At 42.3% G+C, this 15,896-nt stretch overlaps 1 protein-coding gene across 11 annotated transcripts in view; it reads right to left on the reverse strand.

Moving 5' to 3' along the window:
• Positions 1–15,896, reverse strand: part of LOC113021216 (RNA binding protein fox-1 homolog 2-like) — a 51,715-nt gene that overhangs the window by 20,148 nt on the left and 15,671 nt on the right. For 10 of the 11 annotated variants that reach the window (XM_026165734.1, XM_026165728.1, XM_026165727.1 and 7 more), the window contains 4 exons: positions 5,383–5,586; positions 1,858–2,031; positions 1,410–1,463; positions 1,068–1,160 (listed from right to left, as the gene is read on the reverse strand). In XM_026165734.1, the coding sequence (XP_026021519.1) occupies positions 1,068–1,160; positions 1,410–1,463; positions 1,858–2,031; positions 5,383–5,586 (525 nt within the window). Of the gene's footprint in view, positions 1–1,067; positions 1,161–1,409; positions 1,464–1,857; positions 2,032–5,382; positions 5,587–15,096; positions 15,554–15,896 lie in introns of those variants that run through there. The other variant, XM_026165730.1, reaches the window with a different exon arrangement.

Raw genomic sequence — 15,896 nt, forward strand, 5'->3', positions numbered from 1 at the left:
CGGAGGGGAATATAATGTTGTACCAGTGGATGCAGGTGGATGTTTCTCATTCTCCACCACACTGCAGCAGAACTGAGAGTACATAACTAAAAAGGTTCCAGCCTCATCCATCATGCAGGAACTGCCTTGCACACACCCACACACAGACAGACACACACATACATACTCGTCACAAGGAAATCACCACAGTAAGCCCATGCACAAATCCTGGCTTACGATGGCACAAGTCAAGTGATCCAATATGGATAACTGGCTGATTGAAACCCCAATTAAAATAAAGAGGGAAGGAAAAAAAAGAAAAACTCAATTCAAAAACTAAAAACATGCTTCAGGTAAAACATGGGAAAGAATATGTCACACAAAAAACACACAACCTCAAACCACAAAAACCAGAAAATAAATAAAATCAAGTGTACATTTCATCAGAAAGAACCCAGACTTCCATAAAGTGAGCATGCGTCAGTGTTGCTGTGATTCCCAGCATGCTGCTGTTGCATCAGGAGCCAAAAGCTGTCACAACCACTTAGCTACAGCACCGGGAGAGGGGAATACAGAAGGATTTCTCTATGCTGGGGGAGAAAAATAAGAGCATCTGACAGCAATCTGCCATGCATCGTCCTTTCACTGCGTTCCACTTGTGCCCTCCGGTGCAAAATGCACAAATCTCATTCCAATTGTTGCACGAGAAGTTGTAACGTTAGCGTGGCTGCAAGTTGTGCATCGGTTGAGGGGGGCAGGTAAAAAGACAACAGGTTAATATACAGAGGGCAGGGGGGGAAACACTTCAGAGGAAAAGTACCCAGCATGCCTTAGTGTAGTGTTCTTGCACCCCTAATCATTCCCACCACAAAAACAAAACATCAAAATAATAAATCAAGTCTTTTGGGTTTTAAAAACAAGAAACATATTGCAGAGGACCGGTGTGGGATACCACTGGGCTGCATCAGAGCATATCACTAAAGGGAGGATGGGAGCTAGCTAGCACGTCAGTGATCAAGCAGAATTATGGTGGGAGTAGAGAGAGGAGACAAGAAAAGAAGGAAGAGAAAGGGAGAGAGCAAAATTACCTCAATCTTACGACCTTCCACCAGTGTGCCGTGGAGCTTTTCCCTGGCTTTCTCTGCGTCTGCGCTGTTCTCAAATGTCACAAAGCCAAAACCCTGTGGTACGCAGCAGAGGTTAGAGAGGTTGATGGTGAGTGAGGGGCATGTCAGAAGGGATTGCCGACCGGTAGAGGACAATCTGCGGGACTCATTCTGACACTGTTAAACAGATGACTTTAGTTCTGGAACAGCGATTTCTCACGCGGACTGCTAATACCACATGACAAATAGTCACAGTTACACAGGAAATCTTTCAGCAGTAAGCCGGTCACAGCATTGAGTATCAGATGCTTGATGCGCACTTACCTTTGAACCCCTCTCATTGAAAATAATCTCAACATCCAGGATCTTCCCAAATTGCTGCGAAGAAATTTGAGGAAAGAAATATTAGCCAACAATCTTATATCAATAAGGGATCTCACGATTCTGTGCTTAATTAATAAAAGTCATTAAGGGCCATAAGCTATTTGAATTAAAGCTACTTTACACTAGGGGTCACTGTTACACAAAAGACAACATTTGCATTTTAATGTGCATTTCTTTGCGTTGAACTCTGCTCCATTTCTTTCCTCCTACTTTGACACTCATACAAACATGATGACACAGATAAGAGAACACCCATCAGTCTCCTTTCTTTATGAGCGTTTCACTCTTTTGTCATTCGCTCTGAGGCAGCCCCTTATATGGAGGACGCAGGGTGTCTAGACTGATTTATTGATCCCCACCTTAAAAATGAGGCTCCAACAGTTCTTACCCCAAACATCTGCCTGAGGTCTGGGTCCCGGAAGCGGAAGGGGATGTTTGAAACATGGAGGCGTTTGGGGGTCCCTTTGGCCTCTGTCGAGTCTCCTGCTGAGCCTCCCGCTCCTGTGCCTCCTGCGCCGCACTGTACACCCGCCTCACCCTGAGACGTCTCCTCTGTCTTTACCTGTTTGTGGGAAGAAGAGGAGAGTGAGACAGATGGAGTCAAGTTATAGCGCTGTATAGATAGCAGGAGAAGAAGAAACAATGGAGAATAAACCGAAATGGAAAAAAAGACAAGCAATTTATTTTTATTTTATTTAAATGCCTGTTGCCTCAACTCCTCTCTCCTTTCCTCTTCAGTACAGCAAGTCAAAGAACTCAAAAGTTACAAAAATAAAATAAAATAAAGATATGACACTACGTATCTGGTCAAGCTGTGGTAACCAGAAAATACTGCCCTCCTATCCAGGTGTGAGCTGCACGGTGACTTGAGCTTTTTTTATTTATATAATACTCAATTTTTTATGTTTTTAACACATTGGTAAACAAAAAAGAAGACATGAATTTGAATAATGAAATAAAGATTCAATGTGAGTCTTAATACATTCTTATATTTAGATTAAAATCTACTCATTAGCTCAGTAGCGACATGTTAGACCGCTGTTATTTGATCATCATATCAATAGGTGTACTTAACATTATGTATTTAAAGTTAAATTTAACTGAGGGGTCAAAATGCCAGACATCATCATAAGAAAGCGTGTTCCTCAAAGAGGCAGCGGCTATGCTCAGAGGCACTGATGTGATCAGTGTGAAAAGCTCCTCCTACTTCTAAAAAAAATAAGAAGAAGAAACAAAATAACTGATCAAAGTTTCTTAAAATAACATGGACAAGTCAACTATAGTGAAAATAAAGAGCGCCCGTTGCATTTTATGCCTGTTTTCTGATAAGATACACGCAAAATCCTTCAAAGTAAAAGCCTGTGGGGATCGTGAGTCCAACTTGACTGGCGGTTTCTCGTTTTGATCAAGCGTTTGGGGTTTTTTAGCCTCAGCTAGTAACCCAGATGGGAGGGACTAGGAATCAACAATGAAAAAGCTGAGAAATGAGAAGAGGTGCGTCCACACAGTTTTGCCGGCAGCCTCGCTCTTATGCCTGTCTACACAGGATGCGTTCAGGTTTGTTCGTAATTAAAAGTTTGTAGAAAGGAGTCACCCAAATTCACATATCCTGCAGTCTAAAAGTTTAGACTCCAAGTAAAAGCACAGTTTTTTGCATCTGCATATAAAGTAGGGCTGCTCGATTATGGCAAAAATGATAATCACGATTATTTTCACTGAAATTGAGATCACGATTATTTGACGATATTTATTTCGTCCGCCAGAGCTTATATTATTTTTTTACATGCTGTAGTGCCATTTGTGGGAGCATTTCAAGTTGCTATACATCAATACAACTGTTATAGCCCATATTTTAATAATGTGTATGCATTAAGTCCATAGTAACTACATTAATTGCAAAAAAGTGCAATAAACTACAAAAAAATTGAAAATCGTTTTTGTTTTTTTTACATATATTTCTACTTGGAGAAATTTAAGAGGTTTATCCCTCAAAACTTTAAATACAAAAAAGTTGCAAAAAATAGTTTACAACAACAGGAAATTTATTTTGAGTGTCTTCATAGTTTTATTTTTGGAGATACAGCAATTTTTATATACTGCAGGAAAAACAAAAAAACAATCCTATGATGCAAATTTGCAAAGAATGTGCATGTGCATCAAAATAAACTATTTCCAGCAGTGCAATTCTAAGGCCTACAAGTAAAAAACTAAATTTTCCGCAAAAATGACCTCACTTGCGATAGTTCACGTTGATGTCTTTTTCAATGTGGGAAGTGTTAAGAACAGCTGATCGGATCGGCAAAGTGTTTCTGGAATATTATGTTTTTGTTCCTGCAAGCTCTTTTTATGCAATTTTTGCAAAGCTATATGTGGAAGGAAACCGTGACCGAGGACAAGCTGATGGCATAAGAAGTAAGTACAACTCCTCTGGTTTCATATGGAAAAAAATTTATTGTGCTAGCTTAGCGTTCAGGTTCTACAGGGATTTAAAAATAGTTACACAAAACGAGCATGCTGCTCTGACCGGCTTTAAAGGTTTAACAATAACAATGTATTGAATAATGACTTTAAAAAATAATATAAAATAGTGTGCAAATACTGATAACAGTGCAAATGTTTGCAATATAAGAAATAAATGAAAAATGTGAACTTTGCAGTGTTGCTCTGTGGTGCAGCTAGGACACCATAGCAAAGTTTACACACTGTGTCTACTTGATCCACGTCTGACTCCGCGAAGCCATAATGTTTCCACACCACTTAAGTTTTTTTTTTTTACCTCTCTTTTCAACCAACGGCAGTCCACTCCTCTCCAAATAACTTCTGCTTAGCTTTCCGAGCTTCCCTCAGGTCCTCTTAATTGTTGTGACGCGTGTTCGAAATGCAGAGCAGTGCGCTTGATTTGCCACATGGAGCAGCGCGAGAGTAAAGCATGAGGGAGGGGCTAATAATCGGCTCAGTCATTTTTAATGATCGTTGAAAGCCCAGATCGTAATCGTGATTAAAATTCGATTAATTGAGCAGCCCTAATATAAAGCGAAAAAGATTAAAACAGAAATGTCTCAGTTTGATCAGATGAAGATGAGATGAATGCTCATTTCATGCCAGTATCTTTAGGGAGGCAATGTGATCATATTGACTTTTAGCAAATGCAGTGAGATGTTTTTATTTTATTAGATTTGGCTGTTGACATTCAAGCTAAGCTAATATAAACACAACATGGGAATTTAGATCTGTAGCTCCTTGCTATTAAAACTAAAATCACCTGACGATTATTTTACTGCTGTTAGAGGAAAGTCAACTAACCGTCAGGTGTCGGTAATGAAGTCTGCTGAGGAATGCCAAAAACTGAGCAGGCACCCACTGTTACCTCAGATTTGAGAGAGTTAATATTATTGTGGCAGCACAGCGTGTCGTGGTTTATGAGATGAATCATTATCAACTTGTAAATTCTGAACACATTTTAATGATCACTAAATCACTGTGTTTTTAATTTTCTATAATAATTAGTCAACAAAACACACCTCTCAGCTTTTCATGTATTCATGTATTTTGAAACTGGGTTTTTTTTGGAGACGTGAAGTATAAATGTGCCCGTCTCTAAAGCACTCTGGGTCAACGTCTGTTGTTTAAATGTGCTTTAGGGTATTAAAAAATAGACAACATAGAAAAAATAGGTTCAGACATTTTCCATGGATATTTAAGGTACACGGTTTCATTTCCACAAATGTTGTAATACAGTTCAGTGGACTACACACTGAACTTAGAGGATAGTATCAATCGATCTGATACCAATACCAGTTTTTGCTATACAAACTATTCATATTTGAATCCGTCCGCCCACCTCTACAAGGTATCAAGTATATATATATATATAAATAAAAAAACAAAAGGGAAATGAAATCGTGGTGCTTACATTGCTGCTGTTGTTGTTGGTGGAGGTGGGGGCTCCATTTGCACCAGCCCCTACCTCTGCTGCACCTTGGCCTCCAGCACCAAACATGGCCCCAGGGCCAAACTCTGTTCCCGGTAGACCGTTTTGAGGAGGGGGTGGAGGTGGGAATGCTGTAAAGGGTGGGGCCACCAAACCCTCCTGTCCTCCTGTCGAATCCTGAGAGCCCTGCGGGAGCGGGGGAAGGAGGGGGAGGGGGAGACAGAGACAGCTTAACATATATTCTCAGTGAGCTTTTTACAGCGACTGCAGCTCCCTGACGGAGAGAGAATGAGAGGGTTAAAATCCTGCCTATCAAATTTCACTCTCTCTTCCTCTCTCTCTCTCTCCTTTACCACGCAGTCACTGCTTCATTCCCTGCCTCGCTTTACCTCCATATCTCTGACAGGCATGTGTTTTCAGTCAGCCGACCATGAAATATTTACAGCAAACAGATCTATTATTAGGGCAGTATGGTGTCGCAGTGGTTAGCACTGCTGCCTCACAGCAACAACGTCCTGTGTTTGACTCCCAACATCTAGCTGCAGCCTTTCTATGTGGACTGTGGGTAGCCCTGCTTCCTTCCACAATCCCAAGTCATTATTACTGGGGTTAGATTAATCTAAGTATGAATGTGAGTGCGAATGGTTGTCTCCCCAATAGACTGGTGACCTGCCTCTCGCCCTGTGCCAGCTGGAATAGCGACCCCGATAAGGAGGGGATCATCTATTATTAAGTTGCGAAATTTGATACAAGGTTTGAGATACAAAGATGCTTCTAGGATGGATCGACAAGTCGGTAGATAAATACTAACAGCGGCATGTAAACTGTGACATATTTACATACACTGCTGCATTGTGTGACTACTTGGGAAGATAAGCTGTACTTCAGATTAGATGCGGGAGCTTCACTGCCTATGGCTCTGTATCAGCAGCAGGATCACCTACAGATTCTTTAAAGCTGCTGCTGCTGCTGCTCCAGCACGCTCACAAATACACACACATATATATCTTTATGTTGTGTGTGTTTGGGTGTGTGGTGACTCTGCACTATTGCTTGCTTCAATCATTTCACACACTCAAGGGCATTTACAGCAAAGCCAGAGTAAAAGAAAGGTAGAGGATGGACGGGGAGAAGCAGAATGAGTAGGTAGGCTGAAAGAAAAGATGGATTTATTTTTAAAAAAAAAAAAAAAAAAAAAGGCCATCAAGTTTGGGGTCAGGGCTGCTTTTTTTCTACCAAGCTAGGCAGGATGACACACCGCATCCAACACCATTAACCACTGGTCTGGTCTCTGCCATGGGCTGTATCTGGGCTGGGTGACGCCTAGAGACACTCTGTCTCCAGACAGCCTTTTTAATTAGGCAGAGTAACTAAGATGCCGCAAAGCAAATGGGCTCTTTCCCTTTCTCTAATCCTATAGCCCGACTGCTTACTGTTCTTCTGCAGTCACAGCCGCAGTGGCTGTAAACAGTCAACCGAGGCTAAAAGGCCCATCTGCAACACAAGCAGCTTCCTGGAGTCTGAGCCCAGCTGATAGTGGAGGAATCAGAGGAGACTGCGTAATCCACAAACAGGCTGGAAAAATCTGGGGAACTCGTCCACTACTGTTCTGACTGCAGGAAATGCATGTTAGGGGAAAAGGAAAAAAGAAAACTGTGTGTTTTGCATCCAACTACGGTCTTTGTCACCTTGTGATCAAAAACCTGTTCAAAAAGAGATAACGCGCCATTAAAATTCATTAGCTGGGCCTTAGCCTGGCTATGTTAAATCAAAGCTTAAGCGTTCTTGTTAGGGCATGTGAGCTCATAAACGTGCAGTAGCCTGTGTTAAGCCACCAAAGGGTGTGTTCTTCAGGCATATCCCGACCCATGGCTGAGTCACAAAAACACACTCATAGTGCAGAAAGGAGGAAGACTGAGTGGAGAAAGGAAAGAGTGACAACATAGCAAAGAGGAAAGGGGAATTAGATCGGGCCTGAAAAAACTGGACTACGTGCATTTATGCAATGCTAACAACTCAAGCTGCCGTAGTCAGCCAAAGACAGTCACACCTACTCGGCAACCAATGAACTGCTTTTGTGAGAGGGGGAGTAATTCTTTTTAGTCTACATTACTATAAATACTCATAAAAGCTATTGTTATTTTAAAGGGAATCCCTAACTATTTTTCCATGTTGTTGAGAAACCAAGCTTCACATCCAGTTTGGGCTGCTGTGGACCTGCTGCTACTAACAGACAGCGGGGCTCGGTGAAGCTGTGGCTGCATGCGAGAGTCCAAACCTTCAAATAAACCAATCCTGGTGCGTTTACACTGAAAGCCTTGAGCCTTTCACACAAACATTGGTAGAACAACACTGACAGGTTAGCTGAGTGCTTTTGCATGATAGGTTTTGTTGTTTGCTGAGCTGTGATGTGCAAAAGTTTACACTTGACTTTTTGATCATCTGTTCTCACAAAACACAGCCACACTGACTATTTCCAGCAGTAGCTACGGCGTAGATTTCCGGCTGAAGCATAAATCCACAGTAATGGCAGACCAATATTAATTTGGTCTGATGAGAGCATATCAACCAAACAATGGACCAGATGACCTCTTCTAATGCCGCCGCCTGCTTGTAGCATAATTAGTTATACGAAAAAAAGCATCTTGAAGTATTGTACCATTCATCATCCTGCTGCTGAGGCTTAACAAAACAAACAGAGTGCTTATGACCATGTTTGTGGACTCAGATACCAAATTGAAAGATACAGTTTTTTTAAATGAATTATTGGATAAATAAATGAACTAATAAACAGGACAAGGAATAAAGCTGTCACTGGATCCAGATCAGACTGGATAAGACTACAGTGTTAGGGTGACACAGGCATTCCCGACCCGCTGACTAAGGAGCAGTGCTGCCCTACATGGCAGCGTCACATACTGAAAAAAGGAGAGAGGGGGGAAAGGAAAAAGAAAACCGTGGAAAAATGAAAGGGGGACTTAGCGGGGAGAGAGGAATTATAGGAAATAATGAGACACTGCATTAGAGTTACGTCTGGTTTCAAGAAAAACTTTCCAAAGGAAGAATTTTGACGCTGTAAGATAAGATTAAACAGGATATGCTTCTTATTAAAGTGTCATGAAAAGCAATCTGAGCAAAGGTGAAAACAGAGTAGCTTCAAGTATCAGCTGAAAAGCTCACAAAATTAAAACCTGATATCGCAAATAAGAAACCACGACATATTCATCCCAAAACACACAGTGGGCGATTTACTTGAGAGACCTGAGACTGTGTTTTTACATACACACAGAGGATTCTGGCGGGGGGGGGGGGTCACCTTAGGTGTTGACACCAGCCACAGAGTCAACACCCAAATTGTGATGATGCTGAAAAATTCATGACAATTTGTCTATTGCAACTATCTACCAAGTTGTCTGGCTGGAGTCAGAAATACTACTCACAGATTCTTCTCCAACTGCAGTCCATCTATTTTTCCTTTCCCTTCAGCTGAAGTCAGTGTGCCTGTGTTTATCTCCCCCGTCCACCCACCCTTCCCTCTCTTCCCTCCCTTCATTCTTGCCTGCCACGCTTGATGAAAGCAAGAGGGCCATATTTTTTCGCCTTCTTTCAAACCCACTGGCTCTCTCTCCTCTCCAGTCACTCAAAGCCCCAACTGCACTGATATGTCCATCAAACAGGCCACAGCCCCATCTCCTTATACAGCTGCCTCTATGCAGACGCTGCCTCTCTCTCTTGAATGTGCGCCAGTTGTCATTTAGAGGTACATCCATAGTGCACTGGCTCACATCCAGAGGACACATAGATAGATATCTGGCAACAAAAGTGCCTCAACACAGAACCTTAAGTCGAAGCTCCCGTTCCATATGCTGCAGCTATAACTGTAATCAGAAGCAGCTCGTAGGTTAGCCTTAACCACCGACTCCTGTTAAGGCTGTCAGGAGCTTCCGGAGTGATCAACGGCGAATATTTAATGCTTTGGTTGGAGCTCTTGAGTGGGAGAGCAGTGGGTGGGGTGCTGCTGAAGACGATGAAAGCAGGACACACAACTTTATATTTAATTAAAAGGCATTTTCTCTTAAGGACTCTGGTTTTATAACCACAACGTCGTCTGACAAAAATGACCACACGCAGCTTTGCTATTTTTACAACTGTTTTAAAATTAGACACAGCCTAAAAAAAAAGTCTTTTATTTTTTATTAATATCACAAATTGCACTGCCTCCATTTTGGTAACAAACTACTAGAACAACATTGCACATGTGCCTTTTTGCTTTTCTCTTCCAAAAACTGCACAGAGATGACTAACAGAGAGGTGCAGAGAGTGACCCCATGCTCGATGGCTAGTTGTTGCTAAGGAGGAAAAAATAACAAACTCCAAAGAGTTGTCAAGTTGGGAAAAACTAAGCTAATTAACTGAGTAACGATGACGGTTGGGGATCAGGGAGATATCCAAGCTGAGGTGGTGTCGATTTCCACTCGTTTAAAATAAAAAATTAACATAAACCAAATACCTAACCCGCTGTATGAACTACAGACTAACCCCACGCTGTCTGTCAGTGTCAGCGGCTCCGCAGCTCCGCTGAGATCTGTGACATGCAGCCTGTCGGTTTTTGACAGCTCTGATCAACATCACCATCATTACCATAATCACACAGACTTCTCTCAAACACTCGCACTCACTTTGGGCGATGTGTCCTAAAAATAACCAACCAAAATTGTTTTCCTTTAGAAAAACTGCAACAGTCAATATCGGCAGTGTGTTGTGCAGTAAGTTGGCCTGCGCATACAATAATGCATCACGTGCAAGACTGTCAGTGTTTTTATGACAGTTGATAAAGAGCAGCTGGAGCACCATCGCTGTGCTGAAGTAAAACCATCACCGTCTGAGTATTTGGTCAATTATATGAAGGTCGAAAAATGAATCACAATAATTATCGTGACAATCAATTACTCCTCAATAATAGTAATAACGGGTTATTAGGTTCCATTTATTTAGATGACTGGATTTGATGTTTTAATTGTCAATAATGACAGTGAGTTGATATTAAAGGGTTTAAACTATTGATCAGAAAAAAATACATTTGCAAAGCAACTTTTGGCTCGGATGAAATTATAACAGGGATTTCATTTTTTTTTTTTTAACAAAGCATCAACAGAACTGCAGAATAATTAATGATGAAAGCTATGTTAAAGTCCCACAGCAGCGACTGAGGCTATAATATGATTTTATAATGATTTAATAATATTTTTCCAAAAATATTTAATATTATGAGCAATTTCAAGAGCAGTTTAAATTAAAATATAAACCATAAAATTTCATTAAATCCCTCATTGAGATATTCCAGTGAAACCCAGCCATGGAGGCCTCGAGCCAGCGTTGGTCCCAAGCTCAGATAAATTGGGAGGGTTGCATCAGGGCGGGCGTCCAGCTTAAAAATCTGTGCCAGACCAAAAATGCGGATCGTGAAGAATGACCTTTCCGTATCAAATCGGTTGAAGCAGCAGGTCAGTGGAAAATATGCCACTGTTGGGAAAAGACAAAGGATGGAAGAACAGGATGAGATGAAAGCAGATGATTTACTGTGTGGACCCTTAAGAAAGAAGCCAAAAATGGAGAACAACACTGATATATTTCAGTGAGGAACTTGGATGCCAATTTCAGGTTAATGTGTCCAAATTCGCTGCACACTGTCTGCAATCTTTCTACTGCATGATAATTCAGTCCAAACACTTAATCTGCCCATTTGCAGCCTGACATGTGATCTGCTGCATTATGCATTTCACCAATTTCCAAATCATAATAACAATATTTCTAAGAAGTATGCTGACTTTTATGTCATTATGGCACTCAGCTCATCGCTGCACTTAACACTTAAAAAATTAAAGCCTCCCGACTCGTTCATTTCAACCGATTTACAGAGCATTCAGCAGTAAAATCATCTGTTAAACCTCGATCACTGACAATTTGCAAACATTAAAAGGACCAATAAAAATCTAAAAATCACATAAGTTCAGAAATCGAAAATCTTAATCTACTCTTGGATAAATCTTAGATTGCCAACACTGAAAAATGCTACAAGATGGACCATTCGTTCCCTGCTGCCATACCTTTTGCAGAAGATGATGAAATGTAAAAGCCCAGCAGCACTGACTTCCTGCTGCAGTGTAAGCTAGGGTATGGTGTGTGTGCAGACACCCAGTGTTACACTGCTGTTTATCATGCAGGGGAAGGTAACCTAGGAGATACAGTACCGCATACATTTCGGCTTCTTGTTCTGTGTGCACGTATTTGCTGTGAGGTAACATGCGGAGTGCTTTCACACCTCAACCCGCATCGCACAGGCCTCGGGCAATGGCATTTAGAGCAGCAACATTAGTGTCGGACAGCATCACGGTGGCTTTTACAGGCGGTGGGAGAACAGTTAACCCTCAGGTGGAGCAGTTTCACACAGTGCATTAGACCACCAATATGGAGGACTCTGGCTCAGTGTTTATTTTGGTAACATGCACGATGTGTGTCCCTCTGTAAAATTGGGAAATTAGTTTTCTCTGGAAGTTTCTATTTTGAGACTTGCAAAGCACAAAGAAACACCCATAATCAAAAAGGATAACAATAATGAATAAAGCTAAGCATGCAGCTACCTAGAATAAACTGTCTGCTGTTGTACTGTAATACTCTCAGCACACACACAGGCAGCTGTCTCCCACAGACAAACATGCACACAGAACCCAGAGGATTAAAGACTTGGGTGTGAATCCCCTCCAATTTCCCTGAAGATCTGTCGCTGCATGGCACTAACTGAGTACTCTCTTGCAAACAGAAGACGTTTTAGGACTGGCACATAAGCAGCCAAGTTGGGGGACCATGTGCTGCTGTGACAGAGCCTGCACAGTCACATGATCGTGTCCAGTGTGCAATGCAAAAAACGGGCTGCCAATTAAATGCCTCGACTAACACGACGCACGGCCGGGCAATACAGCTGCAAACAAATCATCACCAAATTTAAATTTTGATTCAAGTTTGATCTTTTTCCCTGCATGCTCAATAAACTAAGACATAAACATATTTTTGGGCCTACATGAGCAAAACAGCTGGAGAGCTTGGAAGCTTTTCATCATTTTGCACAGTTTTCAAATGCAGGCTCGAACAACTATAGACCAGTCTAGTTTTGACACAGTAAGAACAAAGTCTGCTGCCTAATTCATCTGCTCCTGCTGTTTGTGTTTGTTGACATCAGCCTCATATCTGCAGATACCTGCTGGCTAGCTCGCGTTAGCTGCCCAGCGTGTAGGGAACGAACAGACTGAACAAAGTCTAATCCACACGCTGATCAGTTGACTCTCGTGGCTCGAACCACCATCACCAGATAAGGTGCCCCGCTGGCAAAACAGAATCCGAGAAATGAAGCGTATTTTCCACCAAATGCACCATCAAGCTAGTCAGATCCAGTCAGTGACAAATTCTAACTGAAGCTAAGTCTTGCTATGGCAAACCTTTAGTATTTCATCAACTGCACTGCGGTCACTAGCTGATGTTTATCCACAGTATGCTATAGAGACGTGTCACCAAAAATAGAGAGCATTGCCATAAATTTTGCAGAAGCCGGTGTGACTGGTGATGTGTCACCTTCAAAGTGCATTCCCACATGGGACTAAGGCACGGCCCCCCCTGCTCTCACACCCTTCAAGTCATTACCTCAATTCTCCATTTGGCAATACTCTCTTTAAAAGACGAATAACGTGTTTGCCTCACAGCTGCGCAAGCTTGCAAAGCAAAGATTAACAGAGGAGGGGGGGAAAGAAAAAAACAGCAGAAACACGGGGGGGAGAAAGAGACGGCTCATGTGGGAAAATGAGAGTTGATCATGACGTTTTGGAGGTCTGGAGGGAGAAGAACCTTCACTGGTTTTTGGGAGTCTTATATGCAGTCACTGTGTCATCATATGTGCACAGTAACACAGCAGAGGTCTGTATTTACATTCAGCCTCAATGACCATAAAAGGTTGGCTCTCGCACTGCCTTGGTGTGAACAGCAGCAGGGTTAGTAGTAGCGTCTTTACTGTAATGGTTTTTTTAAGAGCTTTTAAAGAAAAATGTATAGGTTAGCACAACTTTGCAGTCACTGAATAAATTTGGAAAAACTACAACGTCAGTACTGAATTTTACACGAGTACAAATGACATATTAACTGAGAAAAGGTCAGGGAAAAGCAAGGGAAGGAAGTTTAGGAAGGAGTTTATCTTTATTTTGAATTTTGAGAAATGTCAAAAATTTAATTTGACATTTGCAGACTGAAGTTGAACTGGAAAAAAAATTAAAGTTTTTTTTTTCATTTTTAGTTGATAAAGTTGATGATGATGATGATTTTGAAACAACAGAAAGAAGAAATGTCAAAATAAAAAGTTGACATTTTCAAACTAAAGTCACCTCAAACAAGTTGACCTCATTCTTAACATCTCCATGTTATTCTCATAATGCAAAACGACTTCCTCTGTGATTAAAAACAAAAGAAATGCTGCTTTTTCCCACACTACAAATGTCGTCCTACTCTATGAAGTTGACAGTATTAACTCTGTAGTAGCTACTGTTACTGTAGCTATTAAGAATACACAGATTATGCTGTGGACCTATGAAGGGTTAAAATGCATAGAGTTGAGTTTTGCCATTAGAAAAGGAGGGGGTGCTAGTAAAGTACTCCAGGAACTGCAGAGTGTGTGTGTGTGTGTGTGTGTGTGTGTGTGTGTGTGTGTGTGTGTGTGTGTGTGTGTGTGTGTATAAAGTAACAACTGTGCTTCAGCACCTGTCTTCCTCAATCCAAAGATGAAGTTTAAACCGCATGGACAGCTTGAAGAAAATCTCAGCCTCCACCCCTCTGCAAGTGACATGACACGACACGACGCACACACAGACACACATCCATATGGAATATAATCTGACACTGTGTGCAGTCAGCATGGAGAAGGCTCGCAGTGCCCAATGTACATACATGTCAGCACAGGCAATCCAAGCAGCAGTTGCTACTTCGCGTCTGCACGCGTGTGCCTCACAGACATCTCCCCCAATTCCCGACACCCGCCTTGAGGCCCAAAGGAACCCAAGACCAGAGAGCAGGACATGCTAGAACAGAGCCAGAGAACAGCTCTCATCCTGAGGCTGTCTTTGAGCTAAAGTAGCACAGACACGCCCACCATATGTTAAGAGCAGCCTTGCGCACAACACATCAACTGTATAAACATTATAATCTGTGGTGTTAAGTAACTATTAATGCAAGTGTGCTGATACCCTGCAAGCACACGCTTTGCTCCTGTGTATCGTCGGCACTTCAGTGTCACCAGGACAAAATGCTGTATGGTTAACAGAAAGAAAAAAAAATTATTTCGTTTCTATCAAAACAATCACAGATGGGTGCAAAGAGTTAAAAAAAGTGAAATGAGCAGAGCTGCAGGGACAAGCCCTGCTGTCGGCCTGATGCTCTGCCAACTATCTGAAAAAGGCCTTACCTGGGCCAAGACACAGCTAACCAGAGCAGGCCACACCATGAACAGCAAAGCAATTACTGCTTCATCACGCCAAATTAAAATAAATAAATAACAACAACAAAAATCATTTACATTGTATCTTGTTTTGCTAGTTTGGCCCTCGCGATACTAAAAAGCCACTTGAGAGAAAGAAGCTCTTGCTTGAGATGCGAACTCACCGGTAGCATAGCTTGGTAGTACAGCCCCATCATTGTCTGATCTAAAGGAACAACTGCTGACCAGCTTTCCACTTTCCCGTTCCTTCTCTCCTTTTCCGTCTGTGTCTCTCGTTCTCCTCCTATTCCTCCTCTCCCGTGTCTGTGCTCCAGGACCATGAGCTGACGATGGCTTCAGTCCACGTCTGCCTCACACATTCAAATTCTCCCTCGTTCACTCCCTCTTCCTCCTCCTGCCGGTGTTGCTTCTTCTACTTCTCCAGCACGCGAGCCTCGTCAGCCTGTCACTCTCTGCCTCGCTTTTGCTCGTCTCTCCGGCCCTGCTGCTCTGATCCCCCTCGGGCCTTTCCGTCTCTCTCCTCTTGCCAACCCGAGTCTCTTCCCTTCTTCTCTCTTTGCTCTGCGTCTGTCATTCACACACTCGCCTTACACGTCCTCCTGCTCTTCTCCCCCCCTTTGCTTCCTCTTGTTCCCGCCCCTCTTTTTAAAACTTTCCCTCCCTTTCAGTCTCAATCCCTCCTATCCATCAAAGCATCCATCCTTCCATATAGCAATCTAACCCTGTGTCTGGATGGAGTCAGAAAGCTGATGTTGTTGCCGTCTCCTAAAGCCCCCGGAGAGAGACAAGAAACGGGAAAGGAAGAAGATGCTGCCTTCTATCCACGCACTGGCTGCCTGAGAGTACAGAACACGAATGCGACCCCCACTGCATTGCAGCTTTTTTTTTGATGATTTATTTATTGCGTGGCAGCCTGTCAGCTCCAAAAAAGCAGTGGTAGGTAGGCCAGCCGGTAGACAGCTAG

This window comes from Astatotilapia calliptera, chromosome 4, assembly GCF_900246225.1.
Source record: "Astatotilapia calliptera chromosome 4, fAstCal1.2, whole genome shotgun sequence".
Classification (NCBI taxonomy): domain Eukaryota; kingdom Metazoa; phylum Chordata; class Actinopteri; order Cichliformes; family Cichlidae; genus Astatotilapia; species Astatotilapia calliptera.